This window comes from Canis lupus, chromosome 36 (assembly GCF_003254725.2).
Source record: "Canis lupus dingo isolate Sandy chromosome 36, ASM325472v2, whole genome shotgun sequence".
Lineage (NCBI taxonomy): Eukaryota > Metazoa > Chordata > Mammalia > Carnivora > Canidae > Canis > Canis lupus.
In genome coordinates this window covers 3,462,707-3,486,662 of record NC_064278.1, presented here as the reverse complement: position 1 = coordinate 3,486,662, position 23,956 = coordinate 3,462,707, and the positions used below count along the sequence as shown (strand labels likewise).

General features: G+C 46.0%; 1 protein-coding gene across 1 annotated transcript in view; it reads right to left on the bottom strand.

Annotated features, from left to right (window-relative positions):
* GALNT5 (polypeptide N-acetylgalactosaminyltransferase 5) overlaps nt 1-23,383 on the bottom strand; it is a 46,802-nt gene extending 23,419 nt beyond the window's left edge. The window contains exons 1-3 of the mRNA XM_035696959.2: nt 21,927-23,383; nt 8,763-8,929; nt 7,382-7,501 (exon numbers count right to left, since the gene is read on the bottom strand). Of these exons, the coding sequence (XP_035552852.2) occupies nt 7,382-7,501; nt 8,763-8,929; nt 21,927-23,344 (1,705 nt within the window). The 5' untranslated portion in view covers nt 23,345-23,383. The remainder of the gene's footprint in view (nt 1-7,381; nt 7,502-8,762; nt 8,930-21,926) is intronic.
* Between the last annotated feature and the right edge of the window lie 573 nt (nt 23,384-23,956).

Sequence of the window (23,956 nt, the reverse complement as noted above, 5' to 3'; positions counted from 1 at the left end):
CAATTCTTACTTATTTTTCTTACTCATATTATTAGAGGAAATGATTAAAGACTTGAACGTTACTTTCATTTTGGCTTATTGTCTGAATCGACCACTCTGACAATGGGTTTCTCCCCTCAGCTCTTGACAAACCTGTAACATCAATTACCTTCTATTGAGTGCTTACTCTGTGCCAGACACTGTTCTAAGCATTCTGTGTGGTTGTCTTGTTCAACCCACACAACAAACCTGAAGTATAAGTCTGAGTTTTATTCCCATATAAGAGAAACAAAGAACTTAAGCAACTTTTTCAAGTTGGTCCAGCTAAGTGGCAGCCTGATAGTAGAAAACGCAGTTTATTCCATTGCCTTAAAAAAAAAAAAAAAAAGAAAAAAAGAAAAGAAAAAAAAAAGGAAAGAAGAAATGGTTAGAAAGAGGCAAGGCTTTGAGAATGGGAAGGCTTAGAGTAAAAGCAGAAGATAGCAGGAGTCAAAGGACAAGGTAAAGTTATGTACCTGGGTGACAGATCATTATCCACTAGAAACTGAACTTCCTCTTAATTAATGGTTTGTATATTATTGATTCAACAATCGACAATGGAACTTTTGCATGAGAGTGAAGAAACTGACCTTAGCCAACGTCTTGGTGAGGAATGTTCTTGTGAAGTCTCTAGGCAGAACCAGGCTGTGCTAGACTGAAGCCCCATCACTCACTTATTCCCAACTCTTGGAAAACAGTGGTTACAATTCCTGATCATGCTAGTGAAGTCCTATTTTCAGAGATTATGGCTTGTTTGATAATGAAAGGTCATTACCTCCAAAAGGTGTCCTTTTGCCCAGCCTGCTCCCTGTGTGGTAAGATTCACAGGGATTATGTGGGTGTGTAGGATACATAAGCATGGCCTGCTAAGGTCCCACTTGGCTAGTGAATAGCATGTGCAGAAGACAACCTCCTTTTTCTCACTACTTCCACTGCTGGTCCATTCAACCAAAGAGCAATCTCTACTGGACCACCTCTCCATATCCCTAGAGTAAGCTTATAGGGTCAAAGGGGCCTCAGTTGACTTTCTCAATCCCTGGTGGCATCAGGATGGATGCCCTGATCCTATATTCACTTCCTACCTGGACCAGATCCCCATACAGATTTTCATTCACTTGTTGCCAGGACCCAAAGGAAGCAGCTTCTGCCCAAAACATAGACCGGAATTTTATACTGTTTTATTTTGGGTGAGAAGAGAATCCTCCCATGCATGAATGTCATTGCTCTACTTTCAGATACTTTAATTTAAAATAAGATCTCAGGAACTAGACCAGGATGCTGTTTATGTAGCTGACTCCTGTTAGGACTTCTACTTGTAATGGGTATAGTCTGTGGACATTTCAAAAACTGTTCCTAACCCCAAGAGTCATGGTGAAATGAACATAGGATCGAAGCCACACAGCTTTGCTTTCCTGAGCCACACTGGATAAATGACTTAACCTCTCTAGGATTTACCTTACAAGGATATTTCTAAGATCTACCTAATACCTAAATTCCTTATAAATGGCTGGTGTTGTTACTGTTTTTCAATGAGTGTTTAAGCTAGATCTCAGAATAATCCTATCTCGATGGCTACCTGACAGGCTTTCCTAAGAGTAGGTCCCAGCAATGCTGGATAGTTTGTAGATGGGTTTGATTGTAATTTATTTATTTATTGACTTTTTGACCAGCCCAAAGATGCTCCATGTGCCAAAAAGCTTTGGCTCCTTGTTGAGTACAGACCCTGATTTATATTTAGCCAACCAGCTTGGGATATTGGTGCCAGCACCAATTAGTGTTGGTGTGTTGTGTTTAGGGTTCCTTAAGGGATGTGGACCTGGCTGGCCACTGAATTTTACATAGTAATTTATAAGTGATGTTCAGGAAACCACCTGTTTTACCTGCAACAGAAACAAGTTGTAGACATTTACAGAAGGACTATCGTTTTTCAGGAAACTTCAGAGTTGTCCAGGAGTTAGATGTCATTTTAGTCCACGTACTTAAAGTTAGCCAACTGATTCTTTGGAATACTCACAGCAATGCCACATATTTTGCTAAATGTCCTTTCTATAAAGGAAATAAGAATCTGATCTCTACTCTGACTCTCTAGAGTGTACCATTGAACCTGCCCGACTGCAGACTCCTCTTGGGAGGGAAATAACTTGCTCTTTTGTTCAATACTAGCATGACATCCGGGTGGTCGGTTTGTTCACTTTGTACCTCAATTACTGCATCTCCTTTTACTTCTGTTGGCTTCATATAGGACACTTTCCCTAGAGATCCATTGATTGTGGCCTTCCTTGGAATTTTTAAATCCCACTTGACCTATCTCTTCATTCTCAGGAAACAACTGATTGGCCTCGATCTTTTTGCCTGAATCATATCCAGATGAAAAACCTATTATACCCTGGAAACTGAATATGTAGTGAACTTTGTTAGTAGTCAAGGAGTCACTGTTTTGCCCTTATTATTTCGTATTACATACTTTCAGAGAGTCTAATAATATCCTGGAACCAAAATGAAGCCACTTCACCAATTTCTGCAGGTCCTTGGATCTTTGATCTCATCCTTGCCTGTGGCTTCCCGTCCCTTTTCCCTGAATCCTAAAGGGTAAATCTTTAGGAAACCATAGGTGTCAAGGCCTGTCAGATTCTGAATTCAGATTCTTGTCTTTCGTCTCTTTGTTTGGCAGAGGCAATCTAAAGAAAATGTCTGCTCTGCTATCTTTGCTGATCTCTGAAAACAGAGACTTCTCAGGCCCAGAATGTCTCCTGCCTTGCTCTACTTGTGATGCAGGAGACCTGGAGAACTAACAGGCTGGCCAGCCGCCCCCTTAGGACCGTAGCTGAATGGTCCTTGAATGATTTCCTCAGCAAAAGCTGGTACAGGCTTCTGAATCCCTTTGAGCTTCCCACAAGAGTCAGGTGCACTTCAGGGCCTCTGGATGTACCCTTAGATAAGGCTGTTACTAACCCCAACAGAACACACTTTTCAGCTTCTTTCCAAATTCAGGCAACTGGCTTTCCACTAATGCTGCTCAAAGTGTGGGTCCTAGACCCAGCCATCAGATATAGGAACAGAAATTGAAAATGAGGGACGCCTAGGTGACTCAGTGGTTGAGCATCTGCTTTTGGCTCAGGTTGTGATCCCAGGGTCCTGGGATTGAGTCCTGCATCAGGCTCCCTGCATGGAGCCTGCTTCTCCCTCTGCCCATGTCTCTGACTCTCTCTCTGTGACTTTCATGAGTAAATAAATAAAATCTTTAAAAAAGAGAACTTGAAAATGAATGCTTTAAAACTCTAGCAGTTTGCTGGAGTAATTTATTAATTTGTTCTCTATTTTATATATGTGTATGCATATGACATATATGTAATTTTTTTTTTTAAGATTTTATTGATGTGGGACATGATCCCAGGACCCCGGGATCACACCCTGAGCCAAAGGCAGATGATCAACCACTGAGCCACTCAGGTGTCCTATATATCATTATTTATGTTATCTGTATCTTATCTATGTTATATATATGTGTGTATATATATATATAAACACATACATATATATACATACACACATATACATGTATATTACACATAATAAAATTATGCACATTGTATGTATATACCTACAATATAGATGTATGCATATATAATTGTGTATATATCTATATTTTTTCCCATTTCTTTCTTAGGTAGTTTATCTTTATTATAATTTACAAAAAGGGTAGGTCCACAAAATTTGGAAAATGGGAAAAAGAAAGTTCTTCTATGATAGTTTGAGAAGCAACTCAAGCAATTAAGATGCACCTAACTGGCCTTTCCAGACTAAAGTTGTGACCCTTAGCAAGTCATTACAACAATGTAGTGGGATTGGCCAGGATCTAAAAAAACAAATAAAAATAAAGCATTAGAATCTACTGCATATATTATTTCATTAGATGTCCACTGTAGTTATGTGTGTATCATATGTATACACTGGGTTATGATGTAAAATTTATTTCTTAAATGGGTCATGGTCAAAATAGTTTGAGAGTTACCAAACTAAAACTGAGCTAATGTGCTCAAGGTGTTAATGACTGACTGAGAGCCAAATTTACATTTTTACATTTGGATTTTCTAAATTCAAAGAGTTTATTTTATGGCTGTGTAACCGCAAGTACTTGAGCAGGCCAATTAGGCAACTTTTTGAGCAAGTTCATTGCACTTAGTCTCAAGAGGCCTCCCGTGTTGTCTAACAGTTTAGACTATTCTGGAGATCATCACCAGCATGCTTTGTGCTCCATGCAAGCAGAGAGAAGTTTTTTTATAAGCAGTACATTTTTGGTTCTGCACTTGTCAGCTTTCTCTGCATGGATGTCTCATTTTCATCTTAAATTTACATGGACAAAATCGGAACTCAACTGTAATCCCAAATCTGTTCTTCTGGTTATGGCCCCACCGCCCACCAAGTTGCTCAGATGCCAATTCTAGGGGTTTTTTTGTTTTGGTTTTTGAGGTGGTTTTTTTTTTTTTTTGGACTCCTCTCATAATTACTCTCTTCATATCCTATCTGATGACAAGTACTGTGCTCTCCATGTCCACAATATATTCTTACTCTGACCCCTTCCTCCATCTGCCCTAGTACTTCCCTGGTACTTGGACAACTCTAATAGCCTCCTTTTTTTTTTTTTTAAAGAGATTTATTTATTTATTTGAGAGAGAGAGAGTGTGTATGAGTAGGGGGAGTACAGAGGAAGAGAGAATCTTCAAACAGACTCCCTGCTGAGTACAGAGCCAGCCTCGGGGCTCAATCCCATGAACCTGAGATCATGACCTAAACCAAAACCAGGAGTTGGATGCTATTAACTGAGCCCCGCAGGTGGCCCTTTGATAAACTCCTAATTGGCCTGCCCATTTCCTCTCATCTCTCTAATACCCATTCTCTACAAGGCAGCCAGAATGAGCTTTGAATTAAGTTAGACAATTTTATTCTCCTCTTTCACATACTTCATTGGTTTCATATTATACCAAAAATAATGCCTGCACTCCTTGAATGACTCATAAGACTTTACAAAAGCCTTCCTTTGCCTTGGCCCCCAGAAGAATCTCATACCACTGTCTCCATGGTCAGACCCATCAGCCAACTTCTTTCCTTAACTTTAATATACAGAACATATTTCTGCATCAGGACCTTGCACTTATTGTTCCACTTGCCTGGGAATGTTCTTCATCTAGATCTTAATCCTAAACTTGCCTACTTGGACTGTTTCCAAAGTAGTACTTTGGTATCATTTGTGTGTAATTACTTCCCAAAAGAAATCAAACATGGATTTTTACTTAATGTTCCAAATGCAGGGATCCCTGGGTGGCGCAGCGGTTTAGCGCCTGCCTTTGGCCCAGGGCGCGATCCTGGAGACCCAGGATCAAATCCCACGTCAGGCTCCCGGTGCATGGAGCCTGCTTCTCCCTCTGCCTGTGTCTCTGCCTCTCTCTCTCTCACTGTGTGCCTATCATAAATAAATAAAAATTTAAAAAAAAATGCTAAAAAAAAAAAAAAAAGTTCCAAATGCAGTCTATTATTAAGAATCTTAGCTATCACCACAATGTCAATTTTGGTGTAATGTGTGAAAATTTTAAATTTGTATTACAGGCTAAAGAAATTTGGTATCAAACCAATGGGATAAGAAAAGTTTGGAATTTTGGGTCTGGTTATAAGGATATGAACTTACGTGAGCAGATAATTTACCATAAGACAATACTTAAATTCAAGCTGGTAGAGATCTGCAATGCCATGGCTCATAGGGAAGAATGGTGGCTAAATGTCTAGGGGCAGTAAAGTGTAGCAGATAAGAGTGAAGATTCAGAACCAAGGTTTCTGGGTTCCAATCCTTCTGTGTAGCACTTATTTGCTGAGAGAACTCGGGCAAGCCATAACCTCACAGTGCCTCCATATTTTCATCTGGAAAATGAGGAGAATTATTGTACCTAACTCCTAGAGTTATTGTGAGGATTAAATCAATTACTGTAGACAGTATTTAGAATGGAACCTGGTACATAAGTAAGTTCAGCAATTATGGGGTACAGGTCCTTCCACAGAAAGGTGTAAAAATAAACCAATATGTTTGACGTTATTCTTAGAGTTCTCATGGACAGAAAAGATTTGTATCCCCCCATTCACTCACCAAAACCCACACACTAAAAAGAGGTGAAGAAAAGAAAGTATATTGCTTTTTGGGAAGAGAGAAGAGCAGACATACCCATAGGTCAAGGAAGAGACAAGTAAACCATTCTAAGTCCTCAAATACTGATGGGATTCAGGTCAAAAAAAGGCATAGGTTTGAAAGGGCTCCAAGTAGTCAAATTTAGAAATATTTGAGTGAAAAAAGAAAGAAAGAAAGAAAGAAAGAGATGAAGGAGAGATGGAAGGAAGGAAGTTAATAATAGACACATTGAATTTTTTAGGGCATAAATCCGTAGTGATGGGGGCATAAGAAGGGAAGAGGAAGGAGGGAGAAGAAGGGAGGAAGAAAAAGAAGAGGGAGGGAAGGACAGAGAGATAGTTCTCAATGGAATAACTGATTCAAGCAAAGATCATTAATGGTGCAAAACCAGTGGGTAAAATGTAAGGAAAATAGAGTATTTATATGGATCAAAGTATCACATCACAAATTAATTCTTACTCCCAAAAGAAAAATCTGGGTGTCAACATTCTAACCAAATGCTCAAAATTACTATCACCCACAGTGGGACAACTGGACATCATGTGTCACTTGATTTGAAGCCATAAACATTATGTAATTCCTACCACCTATGTAGGAGAATACTATACACTACTCACGCCGGAAACATTTATTCTGTGTGTAACATGAGGAAACAATGAGAAAATTTCAGAATGTGGTCACATGTACAAAATAAATAACCCATACTCTAAAAAACCAAACCAGTCAATGGTAATAGTGTGTTGTCTACTTTAGATTGAGGAACTAAGGAGACTAAACAACCAAATGCAGTGCATGGAACTTAATTAGATCTCAAATTTCAACAGAGAGAAGCGGCTATTAGAAACATTTTAAGAGCAATGAGGAAGTCTGAAAAGAGCATAAACCGGATGATATTTAAATATGAAAGTGTGCTAATCTAAGAGAATGTCTGTATTTTGTAGAGATGTCTACTAAGGTACACAGAGTTGTTGTGTCATCATGTCTGTAAGTTCAAAAGTTGAGGACAAAAGTGTGTACATTTAAACATCTGTGTATGTGTGTGATGATATTTTGCAAAAAGTTAAAAATTGGTGGAATGATGATGGCTCTGTGGGTGTTCACTTCAGTATTATTTCAAATTTATTATATGTATTTGAAAACGAATGAAAACAAAAATATAACTAAAACAAAAACTGAGCAGCTTCTTACCTGTTGCATTCTGTGCTCCCGCCAGCCTGGCTCTTATTAAGCCATGTCTCTCTTTGAGGCGAAGAATCCGAACTTTTGGAAACTGAGACATGTATTTATCCAAATCATCTTTTAGGTAGTCTATATCAGAATAAGAATAGATGAGGAAACACTTTAAGTAACTAGATCTGGGTAATACTAACAGTGACTCCTCAACATCAAATTCCAAAAACTATGATATTTACTGTAGTCACTAAATTTTATTCCTTGGGCCATGATTTTATTTTCTGGTTTATTTTCTTGGATGGATTTTTGTCTGTATTCAATACTCCAAAGTATCTGTTTCTCAAGTTCCAAATCCTTCTTTTCAGTGTTGCCAAGTGACACAGAGGAGGGATCAGCTTTTCTGAGTATTTATCAGGACAGGGGCAAATATACCTCAAAATAAATATTTTATGGGTTATATTTACATGACTTGCAGTCATTTCTATGTGTAATTAAGATATTGTCAGGTATATCAGATAGGAATGGCTCCCAGAAGTACTTCTGCTGCTCACTTTCCTACTGATTTGGGTTTTTTTTTTTTTTTTTTTTTCTTAAAAAGGGCTCTGAAGACGATATAAGCTTCAGGTCCCTCCAAAGGGTCTTTCAAGTCCCTAGATCTCCCATGCATAAAAAGATTATTAGGGCAGCCTGGGTGGCTCAGCGGTTTAGTGCTGCCTTCAGCCCAGGGTGTGATTCTGGAGACCCCGGATCAAGTTCCTCGTCGGGCTCCCTGCCTGGAGCCTGCTTCTCCCTTGGCTTGTATCTCTGCCCCCCCCCCCCCCTTTCTCTCCCTGCCTGTATGTGTGTCTTTCATGTATAAATAATCAAATCTTTAAAAAAATTAAAATAAAAAGATTATTATTTGCTAGGTGCCTGGATACTATTTCTATTTATGCTTTCAAGGCCACTTCTTGGAGCACATGGTCTAAGAGAAGTGAAGAATCTTCCACCTTTGCACTCTGTGGAATCCTCATCTCTCTAGTTCTATTGGCAATTTGTCTTCTCAACACTTAACACATAATGTGCTTTGCTCTTAAAGAAGAAACCGTTGGCCTTCTATTTCTGCTTATTGGATTTTATAAAATGGTTGAACATCTTCTGGTCTCTGGAACTTCAGAGTGCTCCATTGCTCCAAGAAGCTATGGTTAGAAAATCATTTCTGCATGGCAGAGAGAGGACAGCTGAAGGGAAGTCTGAGACAGCTGACTGAAGATACAGCTCACTTTCTACATCCTGTAGATACTTGCTTTTATGCCTCTAAAGGGCCACGTGAAACAATGATTTGACATTTTTGCCATCCACCCAACCTGCTATTGACTCACATCAAACTTTAATTTTCCAGGCGTGGTTTCCTTACCTTTGGTACTGAAGTCATCCACCAGCAGAATCTCCTTGATGAGGTGCGGAGGAGAGCGATTAAGGACACTGTGAACAGACCTCAGGAGAGTAGACCACACTTCATCCACAAAGCACATGATGACACTGGTGGTTGGGAGGTTATTGTGAACGAGCTGCTCTGCACACCTGGGCCGGGACACAAGCAGGACATAGTGATGTGCTAAAAAGAGCCACGAGATGGTTTTAAAAATCACTGAGTGCAATTGTATGTATATACACATATCCTCACTGCTCTATCTGTCCATGTGTCATCTGTTTATCCACCCACCCATCCATCCATCATCTACTACATATATCAGCGCTGATTTTATCATGTGTTTTTCTTGAGGAAAGGGTATAAGCAACATAAACAAGCAGAGAAAAAAATGGCCAGTAAGAGTAGCTGCTATAAAAGGACTAGCGATGCAAGGCATGAGAAGTTCCTGTAGCAGACAGGGCATAAGCTTTGCAGATGGTTAGACACTATTTTGAATCTCACCACAATATTTTTCAGATCTTTATCCATTGATACCATACTTAATCTCTCTGTGTCTCCAGTTCTTCATCTTTAAAAGTAGGTAAAGGTTCTTATTTAACAAAGCTTTACAGCCTAGTGAGAATGCACATAAAATGTCTAGCACAGCTCCTGGCATAGGAATTCACCAAATGGTAGTTATTGCTATCTTAATTAGACCATTTGCCACAAGAGAACTCTCTGACTTATTTAACGTTACCAGGTAGTTTATGATTGCCCTTGCAACTAGCCTCCTGCCAAGTGCCAAAGGAAATATTCTTTCTCCCACTCTACATGTGAGTGTATTTATGGATATATGTGGAGATGTATAATTAAACTCTTCATCTTCCCTATCTATTTAGGGGTTACTTGCTGGGACTCTCTGTGCTACAGAGTAACCACAGTTGAAATAATTTTTCAGGCATAGAGAGGAGGATAAGGCTACAGTGGGAGTTGGTATTCAGGTGGGTTGGAATTGGTCTTGGTTTTTTTCCATGCCCTGCAATATGTACTGCCTCACTGCTGGCATCCTTCCATCCCCTGTCTGTGTTACTTTTCATAGGAGGAGGCCCAGTGTAACTTCACAAAGACTATTTGCCATCCTTCCTACACAGCTACTGTTAGTAATGTCATAATTAAATTACAGTGATCATAAATAAATATTATAGGCACTCTGTATTATTTCAATTTAAGCCAACAACATCTCTTCCCCTTTTAAGGATGAATAATTCAAATCATGGCAAGGCTAGTTCAGGATTACACTGTTGGTAAATGGCAGAGTTGGTTGGGACTCAAACTCTGGTCCGGTCTGGCTCCAGAAATAGCCATGCAGGAAGCCTTAAGTTCTCAAGAATAAAAGAATCTGGCAGCATATGTAGCATTTTGTGGGAGCAGGCACTTGTGCTAGACAATATAGCTACACTTCACTTAGTCTGTAAAAAAAGAAATAGATAAGAGCCAAACCCATAGCAAAACCACACTTCCATACGTTCACCATTTACCAACAGTACTTAATAAATTACTACTGTGTAGTAACGACTGCTGGGGATCCACATTATTACCCTCTTCTCTATCATAATAGAGCACACTGAAAACTGGAGAAGTTAGACGACTTATTCAACATGATTCACCCAGAAAGGGTATGTATGGAAATGTGAACAAACAGTTGGCATTCCATTGCACTAGGCTGATTTTTCTGCACTGAAAGCATGGGTTTTGGAATCAGATATATATGTGGTCAAATACCAGATTCCCTAACTACTGGCTTAGGTAAGGTGTGTAACTTCTTTGAACCTCAGTTTGCCAGAGATTAAGAGCCTCCTAGCAGAGATTAAGAATCAGTTTATTGTAAGATTAGATGCAAATATTTTCTAAAACTCACCTACTATATATCTGAGACACAAGCAGATACTTAAGAAAAGGTAGGCAAACCCAGCTGTAATTTCAATGGTTCCCTGAAGTGGGTGGTTATGATAGCAACCTGCAAAGCCTTATGAAAATATACATATCCAATTACCGGCCCCAGAAAATCAATTCAGCAATTCTGAATAGACCCTGAGAATCTGTGTCTTAAAAAACGAACAACAGAAATAAAACTCTACAAACAAAAAGACAACCCACAAGTTGTTATTAGGCCAGTTTGGGAACTTGAGCTCTAAGACAAAATGGATTTAATTATTTTTACCGTTGGTGGATAATCCTAAAAAAATAAATAGATAAATTGGGGGCTGACAGGAACATGTCCTGATGTAAAATCAAAATGACACATTTTCCTGTTAACGTTAACTAGCAGGCAGCCTAAACTAATCTGATTCTACAGTAGAGATTCATGTTTAGAAACATAAATCGGCATTTGTAAATAATATGAGATATCCCTGACTTCACTAGGGTCTGTATTAGTTTCCTGTGGCTACTATAACAAATTACAAAAACCAAACAAATAAAACCCAGAAAAACTGCTTATCAGTTTCTTCTTCAATTTATTTATTTTTTCTCACATTTTACTATGAACAGAAAGGAAATACCAGGCCACACCTTTACCAGTCGGCTTGAAATTCTCTTCAGCTACCTAAGTTGATGGCTTGCAAGTTCTGCTTTCCATACAGCTGTCAGACATAATTTCGTCAAGGTTTCTGCCACTATCTTGGAGGATCATTTTCCCTCCAATTCCCACTAATGTGTTCTGCATTTCCTTCTGAGCCCTCACAATGCTCCTATTTTTACCAACATTCTGTTCAAGACGACATATATATGCTTAAAGGGGACAGAAGCTTTCTTTTCTGTACTTCTCACTTTCTTCTAAGCCCTTACCTGTAGCATCTTTAACATGCATGTTTCTACCAACAGTTTCTTCAGGGCAACTTAGGCTTTGCCAATCATGCTTCTCAAAATTCTCCCAGATTTTATCTATCATTCAGTTCTTTGAATATTACTTGGATAATACCGGCACATTGTTAGGTATTTGTTACAGCAGCAACCCACTCCTTGAAACCAAAATTATATTAGTTTTCTGCAGCTACCATAACAAATTTTATGGCTTAAAACAACAGAAACTTTCTTTCTCAGTTCTGGAGGCCATAGCATTAATTTATTGATTTTATTTCTTTTCTGCTGCATCCAGAATCTCCTGCTTCGTACAATGTGCCACAAGTTTCTAGCACAGTTGCACATAACTAATATTTGATAAATATGTATTAAATGGGTAGATAAAAAATGGAAATGGAATGAAGCTTAATCAAAAGATTAATGGTGGAAGAAGAGATATTTTTCTTTCAGATAGAAAGAAAAAAGGTGATAATATATACAGATGAGTTTGTGCACAGAGAAGTTGAAATAATTTGTAGCTCATATTGGAGGAAAGTTTGTTTGTTAATGTGATAGGCTGGGGCTTTGAGAAGAATAGATAATATCCGGAACGGACACATGGGTAATGGGGGAGAGAACTGGCCAACTACACATAAAAGGATTTCTGAGGGGCGCTAAGTACTTCACTGAATTTGGAGATCTCAAAATTTTAGTCAAAGTACCAGTGTGATTTGCTCTACCAGGATCTGCCAGCTTGGGCAAAGGGGGAGATAAAAGCAGATTGGTAAATTAATCCAAGTCTAGGGGTTGTTAGAACAAACAAAAGGGAAAGAAAAATGGTAGAGGATTTTAAAGATACTGGTATAAAATGGGTAAAGGTTCCATCGTGGGCTGTATGTGGGAGAGAGAAAGTAAAACTAAGAGGAGTTTAATAGCCTGATGAAGACATCAGTGACTTCCTATGACTTCCTCATCTCTAACTTTATAACATAAGTGGATGGAAAATGCACACTTTATGCTCAAATATTCCTTACACTATTTGGTGCTGAGAAAAATAAACCAATTCTAAAAAGGAAGGGTCAGCCCCTCAAATTCTGCCTGAGTCACCTGAACCAACAAGCCTTGCTGTGAAGTCCTGGGAATTACTTTATTGTTAAAATTTGGTCGACTTTCGAAAATCTAGTTACAAACAAGAATGCACTGGAGAGTCAACCAAGCGGGCTAATGCAGATGAATCTTCTTATATAATAATAAATGAGTAGGTTTTTGGTCTCTTTTAGAGGTAAGTTCCAAGCTTCGCCAAATAGCTGAGCATCCACCCTCCCCATCCTGTCGTGCCTTAGTTGTACCTACCTTATGGGTAGGGTCACAAAGGATTCCACTAGATGCCAGTGTCCCAAGAAATAAGCAGCACCTGTGCCACTTATTGGCAGACATGGATTTCAGATGCATTTAAATAATCCATTGAAGACAACTCTGTGGCAGGTTATATCATACGGGTCACACTGGAAAAAGGGGCAGCATTGAAGGATGGGGAAGAGGGGCACAGAAGGAGGTGAGAGAGGCTTGAAATATGAAGTTGCAGAGCGTGCCTTGTTCTGGGTGGCTGAGATGTCAGGCCACTGTGACATTTATATGTATCTAGTTTCCTGAACAGCTAAGCAGGTTAGACATGTTTCCAGGTGTCTAGAAGAACTAGCAAGCTTGCTTTGTTGGAAGGCGACATGCATCAGACCAGAAAGGCTTTCCACGTTCACTTTTGCACCCTTCTTACGTACTGACAGTCATCTAATTACTACAGGTTGTAAAAATTTTTTCAAGTTATCCTCCACTGACCCAACTAAAAGCAAATTTCCTTTTTTCCAATTTGCCTATGGGAAACCCTGCTTTCTGCTGGATGGAGGGGAGGAGTTGCAGCTCAAATAAAGTCTCATTTAAATGCAAGCTATTTCAGGGTTTGTAATCTTTTTTGAGGTTAAGAAATCATATTTTTATTCTATATGCTCATCCATTCCATAAGTTAGGTGGTTAGAGTCCACAGACTCCACGCTATACCTAAAAATGAAACCCGTTCTGTTTTGTTTGGGGGAAAGCCTGGACTGACATGACAGCCAATCCAAGTACTAAACACAAACGGGGACTGTCTTGAGGTCCACCGTCCGGCACACGGTTGATGCCACTGCCATGGAACAGCTTTCTGGACTTCCTCTAGACTTGAGAAAGATGACAAGGGACTGAGTTTTGATTCCTGTCTGACACTTAGTGTCTGAGTGACCATGAGTAACCGTGCACACCTTGCAGTTTTACTTTTAGGGTCAAGATTACAATGCCTTCATCGCAGAATGTCTGTGAAGATTTGACATGATAACGGGCATAAAAATACCGCATAAGTTCCATAGTAAAAACCCATGTGAGGACCTGCGGTCATCCACAATGCAAGCACATACGTTTAGACTGGGCGGACTGACCTTTCCTCAGGCAACCCTTTAATTCAGATCTATCGAGGGCTCATCATTTACCAAGAGACTTAGGGAGCGATGCATTTCGCCTTTTTGGCTCGTGTGTGCTGAATGCTCAGCCACCCACCTGATTTGAATGTCGTCTAATCCAGTAAAGAAGGGTTCAAATCATAAGATTTGGGGAATGATAACATTCTCTCATTTTTATGAATTTTTCATTTTATTCCAAAACCATCAAAATGTACTATGTGGATCAAGTCTCAGTTTTCTCAGGTGTGAACAGAAGGTCGAGGAGACTATTTCTCAACCTCGATTTGCAATTCAACGAGTGCTTGGAGGTGAGCCTTCAGGGGCCTACCCTCCCCAAGCTCTGCTATCTTCGGGAGGATCAGAAGGGGAATCAAGAATCCAGTGCCGGAGCTCCGTCCAGAATTGTATTCTTTTCTCCAAGACTTTCAATATATTGGGGCTTCTTTGCCTTTCCCTGATAACAGGGCACAGCTGTACAAAAAGTTTACTTTTATGTTTTGCTCTTTCTAGGGTAGACAACCCTGAGTCACACTCACCCCCTCTATCCCAAGGGCTCAGCCAGCGGAGGCTGGGGGTCCTGAGGTCACCCTATAGCCATCAAAGCTCCCGGGCCCAGGATCAACATTCCCCACTTGACCAGCTGCCTATTTTGAGTAGGCAGGTGTCAGAGCGAAGTCAGGATGAAAGGGAAAAGAGCAGGGGTGGTGTAATGTGGCCGAAGTGGTTCTGGGCTGGTGATAGGGCACCTGGGGGGTAGCTCTGACCTGGAGCAAATCACTTCCCTTCTCGGATTTCTCTGTAGTGTAAGGACTGGATTAGATGGACATGGACGCCTCATCTAGTACTAACGTTCGTGTTGTCTACGCAGCTTGAGTCTGGTTCACCCATGAGTGCTTCCCTCCGGATCATGAGACCTTTGAGAAAAGGTGAATTAATTTTTTTTTCCCTATGGCTTTACACCTTTCCACATTCCCTCACTGGTCCTCAGAAGAGGCACGACCAGGTCCTGAGGGGTCCGGGTTCTGCTGACTCTCCCGGGCCTGGTCCCCCCCCCACCCCATGTCGGATTTCCTTCAGTTTCTTAGTGGATCAATTTTGTTTTTACCCTTTCTCCCTACTTCTCTGACTCCCTACCCATCAGGTCCAGGCCTTCTCTCAGAGCAGGGCTGGGGTCCCCCTTCCCTGCCCCGGGGGTACCCTGTGCTCCCACAGGACACCCTGCTGATCTGGCCCTGCAGCCAGGGCCCTGGCCCTGGCACCACACCCGGCTGGGGGCTCGGCCTGGCTCCCCCGGAGCTGCGGGGTCGGCATTTCAGGCTCCCCTCTGCTCAGCGCCACATAGGAAACCACGGCCCAGGCACCCCGTCAAGTGCAAAACTAATGCCTTCCGCAGACCGCTGGCCCCTGGGCAAGGAAGAGAGAGAGGTTTTAATTTCTGGCGAAGTTGAATGCCTGTGAGGGAGCAGAGGGGAAGGAAGGAGGAGCCGCAGCCTGGGCAGAGGGGCCTGGAATGAGGAGTCGGGAACCTTCCTTGGAATCCACAGCTCGGCTTCGGCCTGCGGGGACAGCGGACGGGTCACTTGCTCTTCCGAGCCTGGCTGCAAACTAGAGAGCGACAGCGGGTCCCTCATGCTGCTGCCGCGAGGACGGGTTCGAGCAGGAGCTCGTGCAGGAGCTCGTGTACACCCGACACTACACACGCACGCACTTGGGGTTCCTGGGGCGCACACGGGCCCGCCGGCCAGGCCTCCTGCGCCGGGGCCCACGAGGGGGGCGGGGGGGGGCACCCGGAGGGACCGGCCCGCGTGGGCGACAAGCAACAGGAGGCCGAGGGGCACGGGGCGCTGCGGCCCCCCATCCCCGGGCTCCGAAGGCGGAGCTCCCGACCCGCTCCCTCGCGCACGTCCACACCAGCACCAGCATTTCGCAGCGGGGCCAGCGGAGGAGATGACTTAGTTTGGAATAATGTAGACTTTTTTTAAACATAGAGGGGACTCTCAAAGCTCCTTTCATTTTGAAAGCAAACAACAAAACACAGCTTCCCACACTGTTCTTTATCCGCAATTTTCTGACCCTCGAGCAAACCCTGTTTCCCTTCTTGAGAAGCGCAGCTCCCGGTGGGTGGCCCGGGCCGGCCCGCAGGTAGTTACTGTGGGGGCCAAGGGACCCGGGGCAACCCTGCAGCAAGGGTTTGATCAAATTGGGCGGGCGGTTAAATGAGCACAGGGATTAGATGAGCAAACGAGAAGCAAACATAGGTTTTCGATTCCTCCGTTTACTCACTCCTCTGTCCCAGAGACATTTCTAGGTCTTCGGGGGCATTCACGAGAAAAAGTCACTGACCTGCTTTAACATTTCTCAGTTTTACATTAAGCAGACCCTGTTTAATTGTTTTCTCCCCTTTGAGTTAGTAGCAGAAATGTGCTTTATGTCCTCTGATCATCTTCCTCCTCGTTACTCTCGAGTGATGGGGAGACTGCGGTCAACTAACCTATTGGAAGGCTCTGTGTCATCTTTTGGCCACATATAACCTTTGTTCCGCTACGGGCTAGCCTGTGCCTTCTTTTTTATTTTATTTTTTATTTATTTATTTATTCAGGAGAAACAGAGAGAGAGAGAGAGAGACACAGAGAGAGAGGCAGAGACACAGACAGAGGGAGGAGCAGGCTCCACACAGGGAGCCCGACGGGGGACTCGATCCCGGTCTCCAGGATCAGGCCCTGGGCTGAAGGCGGCGCTAAACCACTGAGCCACCGGGGCTGCCCTAGCCTGTACCTTCTAAACAAATTTTGCTTTTTATTTCCTGCTCGCCGATGTGACTTTTCAGTGAAAAAGCACACTGTGCTCTAACACACACAGACGCACAAATGTGCATGCACACGCGCACACACACACGCACACACAGATGATTCAGAAGCACCAGAAAGAACCTTTTTAGGTCATCCTGTCAGATATTTCTTTCCTGCTCCCGTTCCGTTTCCCAGGGAGCTAGCTCTTCTGGGTCAGTTTTAGATAAATCTCCCTCTTCACTGTTAGTCACAAAAGCCATCTCATTTCATCAATTGAAATACCCGTCCTGTGTCAAAATAATTTGAACTTCATTTAACTTTCAAGTTTCTCTTTTCTCCCAGCCGGATAAACTTTCAGGAGCCTGAACTTCAGAAAGATACGTGGTCAGTTTATTTTTTCTCTCCTGACTCCTCCTCCTCCTCCTCTAGTAATTTACTAGTTATGGTTTTTGACCTCAGTAGGATTGGGAGGGGTGGAGGGGGTGGAAATGAAGGTCCTACAAAGTTTTTTCTTTCCCCTCGGTAATTTAGACTGGTTTGTGGCAAATGCACGGTGCTCTCCTTTGCTTTTCATATGTGCCAGAAGAAAACTCTCTGTGTAGGAAGGAATCAAATTATTGGTTGACAGCCCCAGCTCTGGGCCAAGAGAGTAAAGATCGGTTTTCATTGCTTTAGAGAGGCTCTTGCCAGAGTTCTGTAGGAAAAGCCAAGCATTAAATTAAGCAGTCGAGTAGCCTCACGACGACGCAGCAGTGGTGGAACAGCATGCTGTAACTCTCATTGTACTTTAAAAACTAAATGCTGGCAGTGAAAAATTTTTTGAGTCATTTTTCTCTAAAACAGATTCCAGAAGTGCACTCTTAAAATAAGTTCATTTTTGGAGTTTCATCTTCCCTAGATAGCGGCAGGCCAGGAGAAGGACTCCCTTCCGTAGCACGCCCTGGCCCTGCATTTTCCATAGCTAGGACCATGGTTTAGCAAACTCTGTGTATATTGATGGATTATTGCTGGCTGCAGCAGAGTTCGATAAGTAAGAGCAAGAAGTGTAAGGATTAGCTTTTTATAAAGAAAAGAGATTAAATATGGAACTTCAAAATGACTATAAAATTTGTATTTGAAGCATATTTTAGAGGCAAAACTGTATTTTACTTACTGACATCCAACATTGTTATAAATAAAATGAGATTTTTCCTCCCTTGAAAGTCAAAACATGAAAATGAAAAACTAAGCAACAAAACAATGAACTAAAGAACAAGTATGAATCAATGAACAGATCACAGTGTTAGGGTGTATTTACCCTACACGAGATACCATTCTACTGTATATATTCAAAATGAAAAATAAGGAAGTCATTACTAATTTATAAAAAGACTTACTGCATGCCATATTTGAATAGCTACCTCTCATTTACTGTTTTAAAATAGTATCGATTTTCAAAATGCATGTCTGAGAAACATACCTTTTAAGGCCATATTGCTTAGTGCAACGGGGGGCAAACAATGAAAGACAGAGTTTCCTGAGAAGCTGATACTGAGGACACAAAACAGATTCGTGAGGCGCTGGTGAAGGAAGAGCACACGACGGGGAGTGTTTCAGTAGCCGTGAGCACATTAAAGGTTGTTGGAATTGAGAGGTCACGGTTGAATCATGGTCCCGGAGGAGATAAGCTGCAGCTGGATTTTGAGTAATGCCAGGCCAGTACGTGTGGGAGAAAAGGGTGAGGATTCTGCAGGGCAGGATGGTGGGGCCAGTGGGAAGGCACCAGTTAAGAGGAACATCAGTGGATGGTACCAAACATGATGTACAGGAACAGGGTAATGAGATTCTTTCTTTCTTTTTTTTTTTTTTTTTAAGATTTTATTTATTTACTCATGAGAGACACAGAGAGAGAGAGGCAGAGACACAGGCAGAGGGAGAAGCAGGCTCCCTGTAGGGAGCCTGGTGCGGGACTAGATCCCAGGACCCTGGGATCACCCCCTGAGCCGAAGGCAGATGCTCCACTGCTGAGGCACCCCGGCGTCCCAATGAGATACTTTCTTAATGCAAAGGGGCCACAGTAGAGAGAATGTCATATGCAGAAAGCTCCAGCTACGCTGCTAGGGACAGAGACTTAGGGTGGCATTGTAAAGGAGAGTGAGAATAAGGATGACAGCCAGGGGTCCTTGTGCTTTTGGCAGAGGCCACGATTGCACCTCCAGAAGTTAGAAATGGTTCTCTGGGGCTCAGGAGAAAAGGAGGGAAGAGCAGTTTCAGAAAAAAGTGTTTGATTTTGGAACCAGGGCAGGTGAAAGGGTCTTGGGCCTGATGCCCGGAGCCCCTCCTTCTCAGGGCCAACCTCGTCCTAGTGTTACCGGTTAAATCATTCCTAAGAAGATCAACTGGTAACTAGTTAAGATCTTTACTCACAGGAATTGAATTTAAATAAACATACTAGCACATCTATGGTTTTTGTCTTTTTGGGGGTTCAATGTATATTCAATAAGCAGTTGCCATATGCCAGTTACTGCGCTAATCATTCCATAGTGGAGCATTTTTGGGAAATGTAACTAGCAGTGAGGGAGATAGCCCCAGAACTCTCAAAATTTAAGGGCTTTCGTGGGCTGCTGCTGTAGCTAATTTTAAGGCAAGCCCTCCTGTCCGCCTGTGTTCTTATAGATCTCTCGGTCTCTCCCCGTCTCTCTCTCTCACATGTTCTGTTATTATATTCTATGATAATCTCCCCCTCGTGCTGACTCTTAAACCTTATAGTGTGCATTCTTGAAGGCATTTCATTTACTTTTTGCGCAAGGCTGAAAATAAATAAAATCAAAGTAAGGAAACTTCAAATTGTGCCAACCTGATGAATCAAATGTTTTTCATTTGCCTTTTCTCCCAACCTTTACCCATATGAATACATAATTTGCATGTATTTAGAGTCAGAGGATTTGGGGAAAAGAAAAGAAAATTAATTTACCCCCTCTCAAGGAAGAGTGGCGCACAGGGCTGTACATGCTTCAGCGGGGCCTGTGCATAGGATCCCTGGTGGCCACAGTGTCACCTCCATCCTGGTGGCGTGGAGCATCAGGGAGGCAGCTTGCCGAGAGCGCCTATGTTTAGCCAAGGTGGGTTGTGTGATAAGAGGGAGGGGGCCTGGCCACATGCTGTCTGACTCATTCTCTCAAGCACACGTGTCACTTTCTCCTCAGTCGGGACAGCCTCCTTCAGAAGACAGAGCCTGACTGTGCCGTTCCTGCCACCTTCATCTTCCACAGACCAATTTTCAGAAGCTAGTAGGCCCTGGGCAGCGTCGAGCCTTCCAGAACTCGCATCATTATTCTGGCGGCTGGCCCTCACACGTCGCCCTTTGTGGGCCCTGGGCAGTGGCTGACTGTTCCCCGGGCTCCTGAGCAGTGGGCCAGGCCACCGGAGGCAGCAGGAATGAAGCTCCGTGACCCCCGCTTCGTTCTCTGGCATTTCGTGTGCAAAGCTGGCAGATTTCTGTGTGCACACGTAAATATAGGTGTGACATGTGATGTGCAGGATTTCAATCGGAGCTGGTCCAATGTAACTTTTCGGGTCCCTCTGACGGGCAATCAGCCAGAGATAAAGAGCACAGCACAATTCTGAGCATGGATTTCAGTAACGCCTTTACGTTCACTGCTCTAGGACCACCGACACTATCACTTCCCAGGGCCTCAGTTTCATCATCTTAATGTTGGGCATATTTGTGTTCTCCCGGGTTATGAGTTTTATCAGGGTAAGGGACATGAGTGGCACGGTGCTTAGCTGGTAGCCGCCTGCCGATGACGGAGAGAGCTGAAAACGGCTTCCCTTAGCTGACATCGCAGTGAAGAGGCTCCTGTCACTAACAGGACAGGCACATCTGCATCTGCCTTCCACCCGGTGACGCTGACCACACAGACCACAAACAAGAGTTTGCCACAGAGGCCAGACAAGGCCATTGGCCTGCACCCCACAGGTGCTAAGTTCAAATCTTGACATTACCTAATTCCAACTTCTAGGCAAATATTGTTTGGCTCAGGAATTGAATATCAGGGCATGCGGGGAACTGTATTATCAACTAATGGATAGTAAACATATGGCTGCAAGGTACCCTCTCTTATGAGTGGGCCAAAAAGAACCAGGAACCAAACTACGTTAGAATCAGATGAGATATTTGTGATTTGAGCCACCTCCTGGTCATGTGGTCACAGGAGTTTGGTTCATTGATGAACTGGTTCACGAAAGGCTCACTGAGCACCTTCAGAGGAGACAGCTAGGAAAGTGATACAGTTTCTGAGTGCCCTCATCTAGTAATTCGAACCCCTAATATCTGCTGGCTCCCTTCCGGGGCTCTTACGAGGTTCGTGTGATGTGTAAGCAGGCTCTTTGTAAACGGTGAAGTTCTAAACATACAAGTGGTGACTTATGTCCTCTCATACATCCTGTCGGTGTCGCAGTTTAGGAATTGATTGACTTGTACCAACATTATTTTTCCTCTATGACTGAACTCCTGAAATGTCTACCATCCCCCCTACAAAGGGTATTAAATTTTAGGGACCTGGAGTCCTTTCTTCACTTGCCATTATGGTGATCACTCATCATACGCTACCATTCCGGGGAGGCCTAGAAGGCACCTGCTCTGTGCTCATTTCCCAAATAGATCCCTGCCAAACTCGCTAATGATGTAAAGTCCCGAAATTGAGAATTCGCTTCATTGTCACTATTTTAATGGGATGGCATGTTAAGCTCCGCCATTTATATATACCTCATTAGGAATGAAGCCCGCCTAATAATTTTAATAGGTTTTCAGTAGAGGAAAGGAATGGAACCTGAGCTAGTAGGGGTGAGAGCCCAACTGTCGGGGAAGTGAGGTGGAGGGGGAACACGGCGGGTATGCGAGGTCGCAAGTTTTCTCCGTGGACTACCTGGACGTGTGCAGCGAGTGGTGTTGCTCTAGTTGTCCAGGTGACCAACAATCACGCAACGTTATCTAGACACGAATCTTCTCCTCTACATAAAGGCCCAAGTACTGCAGGTGGAGGAAAGAGAAGAGGAACGGATCTTACCCAGCAGGTCTTGTATCTTCAATGGCTCTGTCCACGGGGATCAAGTCGCTGAGGTAGACGTTGAAGTTTCCCTCTTTCCACCTTCTTTCTGCCTCCTTCTCCTTCCCACGGGGAACGACCACGGGCCGTCCAAACTGGCCCGGGGCTTCGGGGTCCCTGGGAGAAAGTGTGGCGTCGATCCCCGACACCCGGCGCACGGCGGGCTGTGCAGGTGACGGCGCTCCTCGGCGACCTGGGCGGAGGCCTGCAGGGGGCGCTCCTGCGCGCGGGGGCTCGGCCGGGGCGGGGGCGGCGGCGGCGGCGGCGGCGGCGGCCTGGCTTCCCTTCCCGGAGGTGGCTTTGTCCCCCAGGGCAGCGGGGGGCTCGGCCTCGGTTCCCGCCTCTGTTCCAGGCACCTGCCTGGGCTCCGGCCTTGGCTGCTCCTCCTTGCTCACGATCACAACGTGGCCTGCGGAGGAACCGGGCGCCCCCCCGGCAGCCGCTGTGGCCGCGCCCCCCGCCGGCCCCGCTCCCCGCCCGGGTTCCCCGGCTGGCCGCCCCCGGGGGCCTCCCGAACTGGCCCCGGGCTGGGAAACGGCGAGGGTCTCGCCGGCTCCGCCTCGGTTCGCGGCTAGGTCTCGGCTCGGAGGCCCCGTTGCGTCGAGGGCGCCGGCTCCCCGGGGCTCGGGCACCGCTGGGCTGCCGGGCCGCGCGCCCCCCCCGGGGCCGCCGCCCTCCCCCGGGGCTCGCCCGGCCGCCGGCGCCCGCGGGCCAGCGCGGAGCCCGGGAGCCGTCGGGGCCTCGGCGGGTGCGCCCACGGGGCCCGCGCGCGCAGAGGTCGCGGCCGCTCGGCCTCCGGGCGCGGCTGCGGGGGGGGTGCGCGGAGCCCCGCGAGCCGTGCCCCGAGCCGTGCCCGGAGCCGTGCCCCGAGCCGTGCCCCGAGCCGTGCCCCGGGCCGTGCCCCGAGCCGTGCCCCCCGCGGCCGCGGGCCCGAGGTCCCGCTGGGCGGTGCGCGGCCCGGCGCGAGCCCCCGCCCGGGGCTGCAGAGGCGCAGGGGGCCGCCGAGCGGCGACCCGGCCTCCCGCGCGGCGCGTCCTCCCGTCCGTCGGGGCCGCGGCCGGGGCGGCGTCAGCCCGCAGCGCGGTGCCCGCCGCCCCCCGAGGGCGCTCCCGGGGCCCCGGGTCCCGCCCGCGCGGCCTCGCCGGGGGCCTCCCGCCCTCCCCGCCGCCGTGCGGGGGCGCCGCCTGGGCCGGGCCGGGCCGCGCCTGGAATCCGACCGGCTCCCTGCGGACGCCGCGCGCCTGGAGCAGCCGGGAGCCGGCGTCGCTGAAGGACAGGCGCAGCGCTGCCATGTCGAAGAGCAGCCAGAGGACGGACGCCGCGAACACGAACGCCAGGGCCCGCCCGCTGCCTCGGAAGAACTTGCGCAGCCTGTTCATGGTGCAGGGGCGCCGCCCGCCGCTCCGCTCCCCGCGCCCGCCGGCCCGGCCCCGCGCCCGCCGGCCGCCCCGTCGCCCCGCAGCTCGCCGCGGGCTGGGGGCGCTGCTGCGACGGCCGGGCCGCGGCTGCCTGCGTGGCGCCTGGCGGCGGAGGGAGACCCGGGCCGGCCCCGCGGGCGCCCGCGACACCGGCTGACCCCGCCCCCGCCCCCGCCCCCGCCCCCGCCCCGCGGCTCCCTGGCGCCCCGCGCGGCCGCCCTCGGGGCCCGGGAAGGGGGGGCCGCCTCCGCCCCGTCACCCCGCAGCTCAGGGTCGCCCCGCGCGGCCGCCCTCGGGGTCCGGGAAGGGCCCCCGCCTCCGCCCAGTCGCCCCCGTGACCCCCGCGGCCCCGGGTCGCCTGGCGCCCCCCCCCCCCCCGCGCGCTCCGTGGGGCCCGCACCTGCTGTGCTACGCGAGACTGTGCGTGTCTGGGCAGCTGGAGGGAAGGGAGCTTGCGGGCTGAGCCCCCGCCCCGAGGCCCCCCGAGCCGCCCCCAGCCCGCCCCCCGCCTGCGCCGACCGCGGCCGCCGCGCCCGGGATGCGCCCGTCCACGGCCTGCCCACCCGGCCTGCC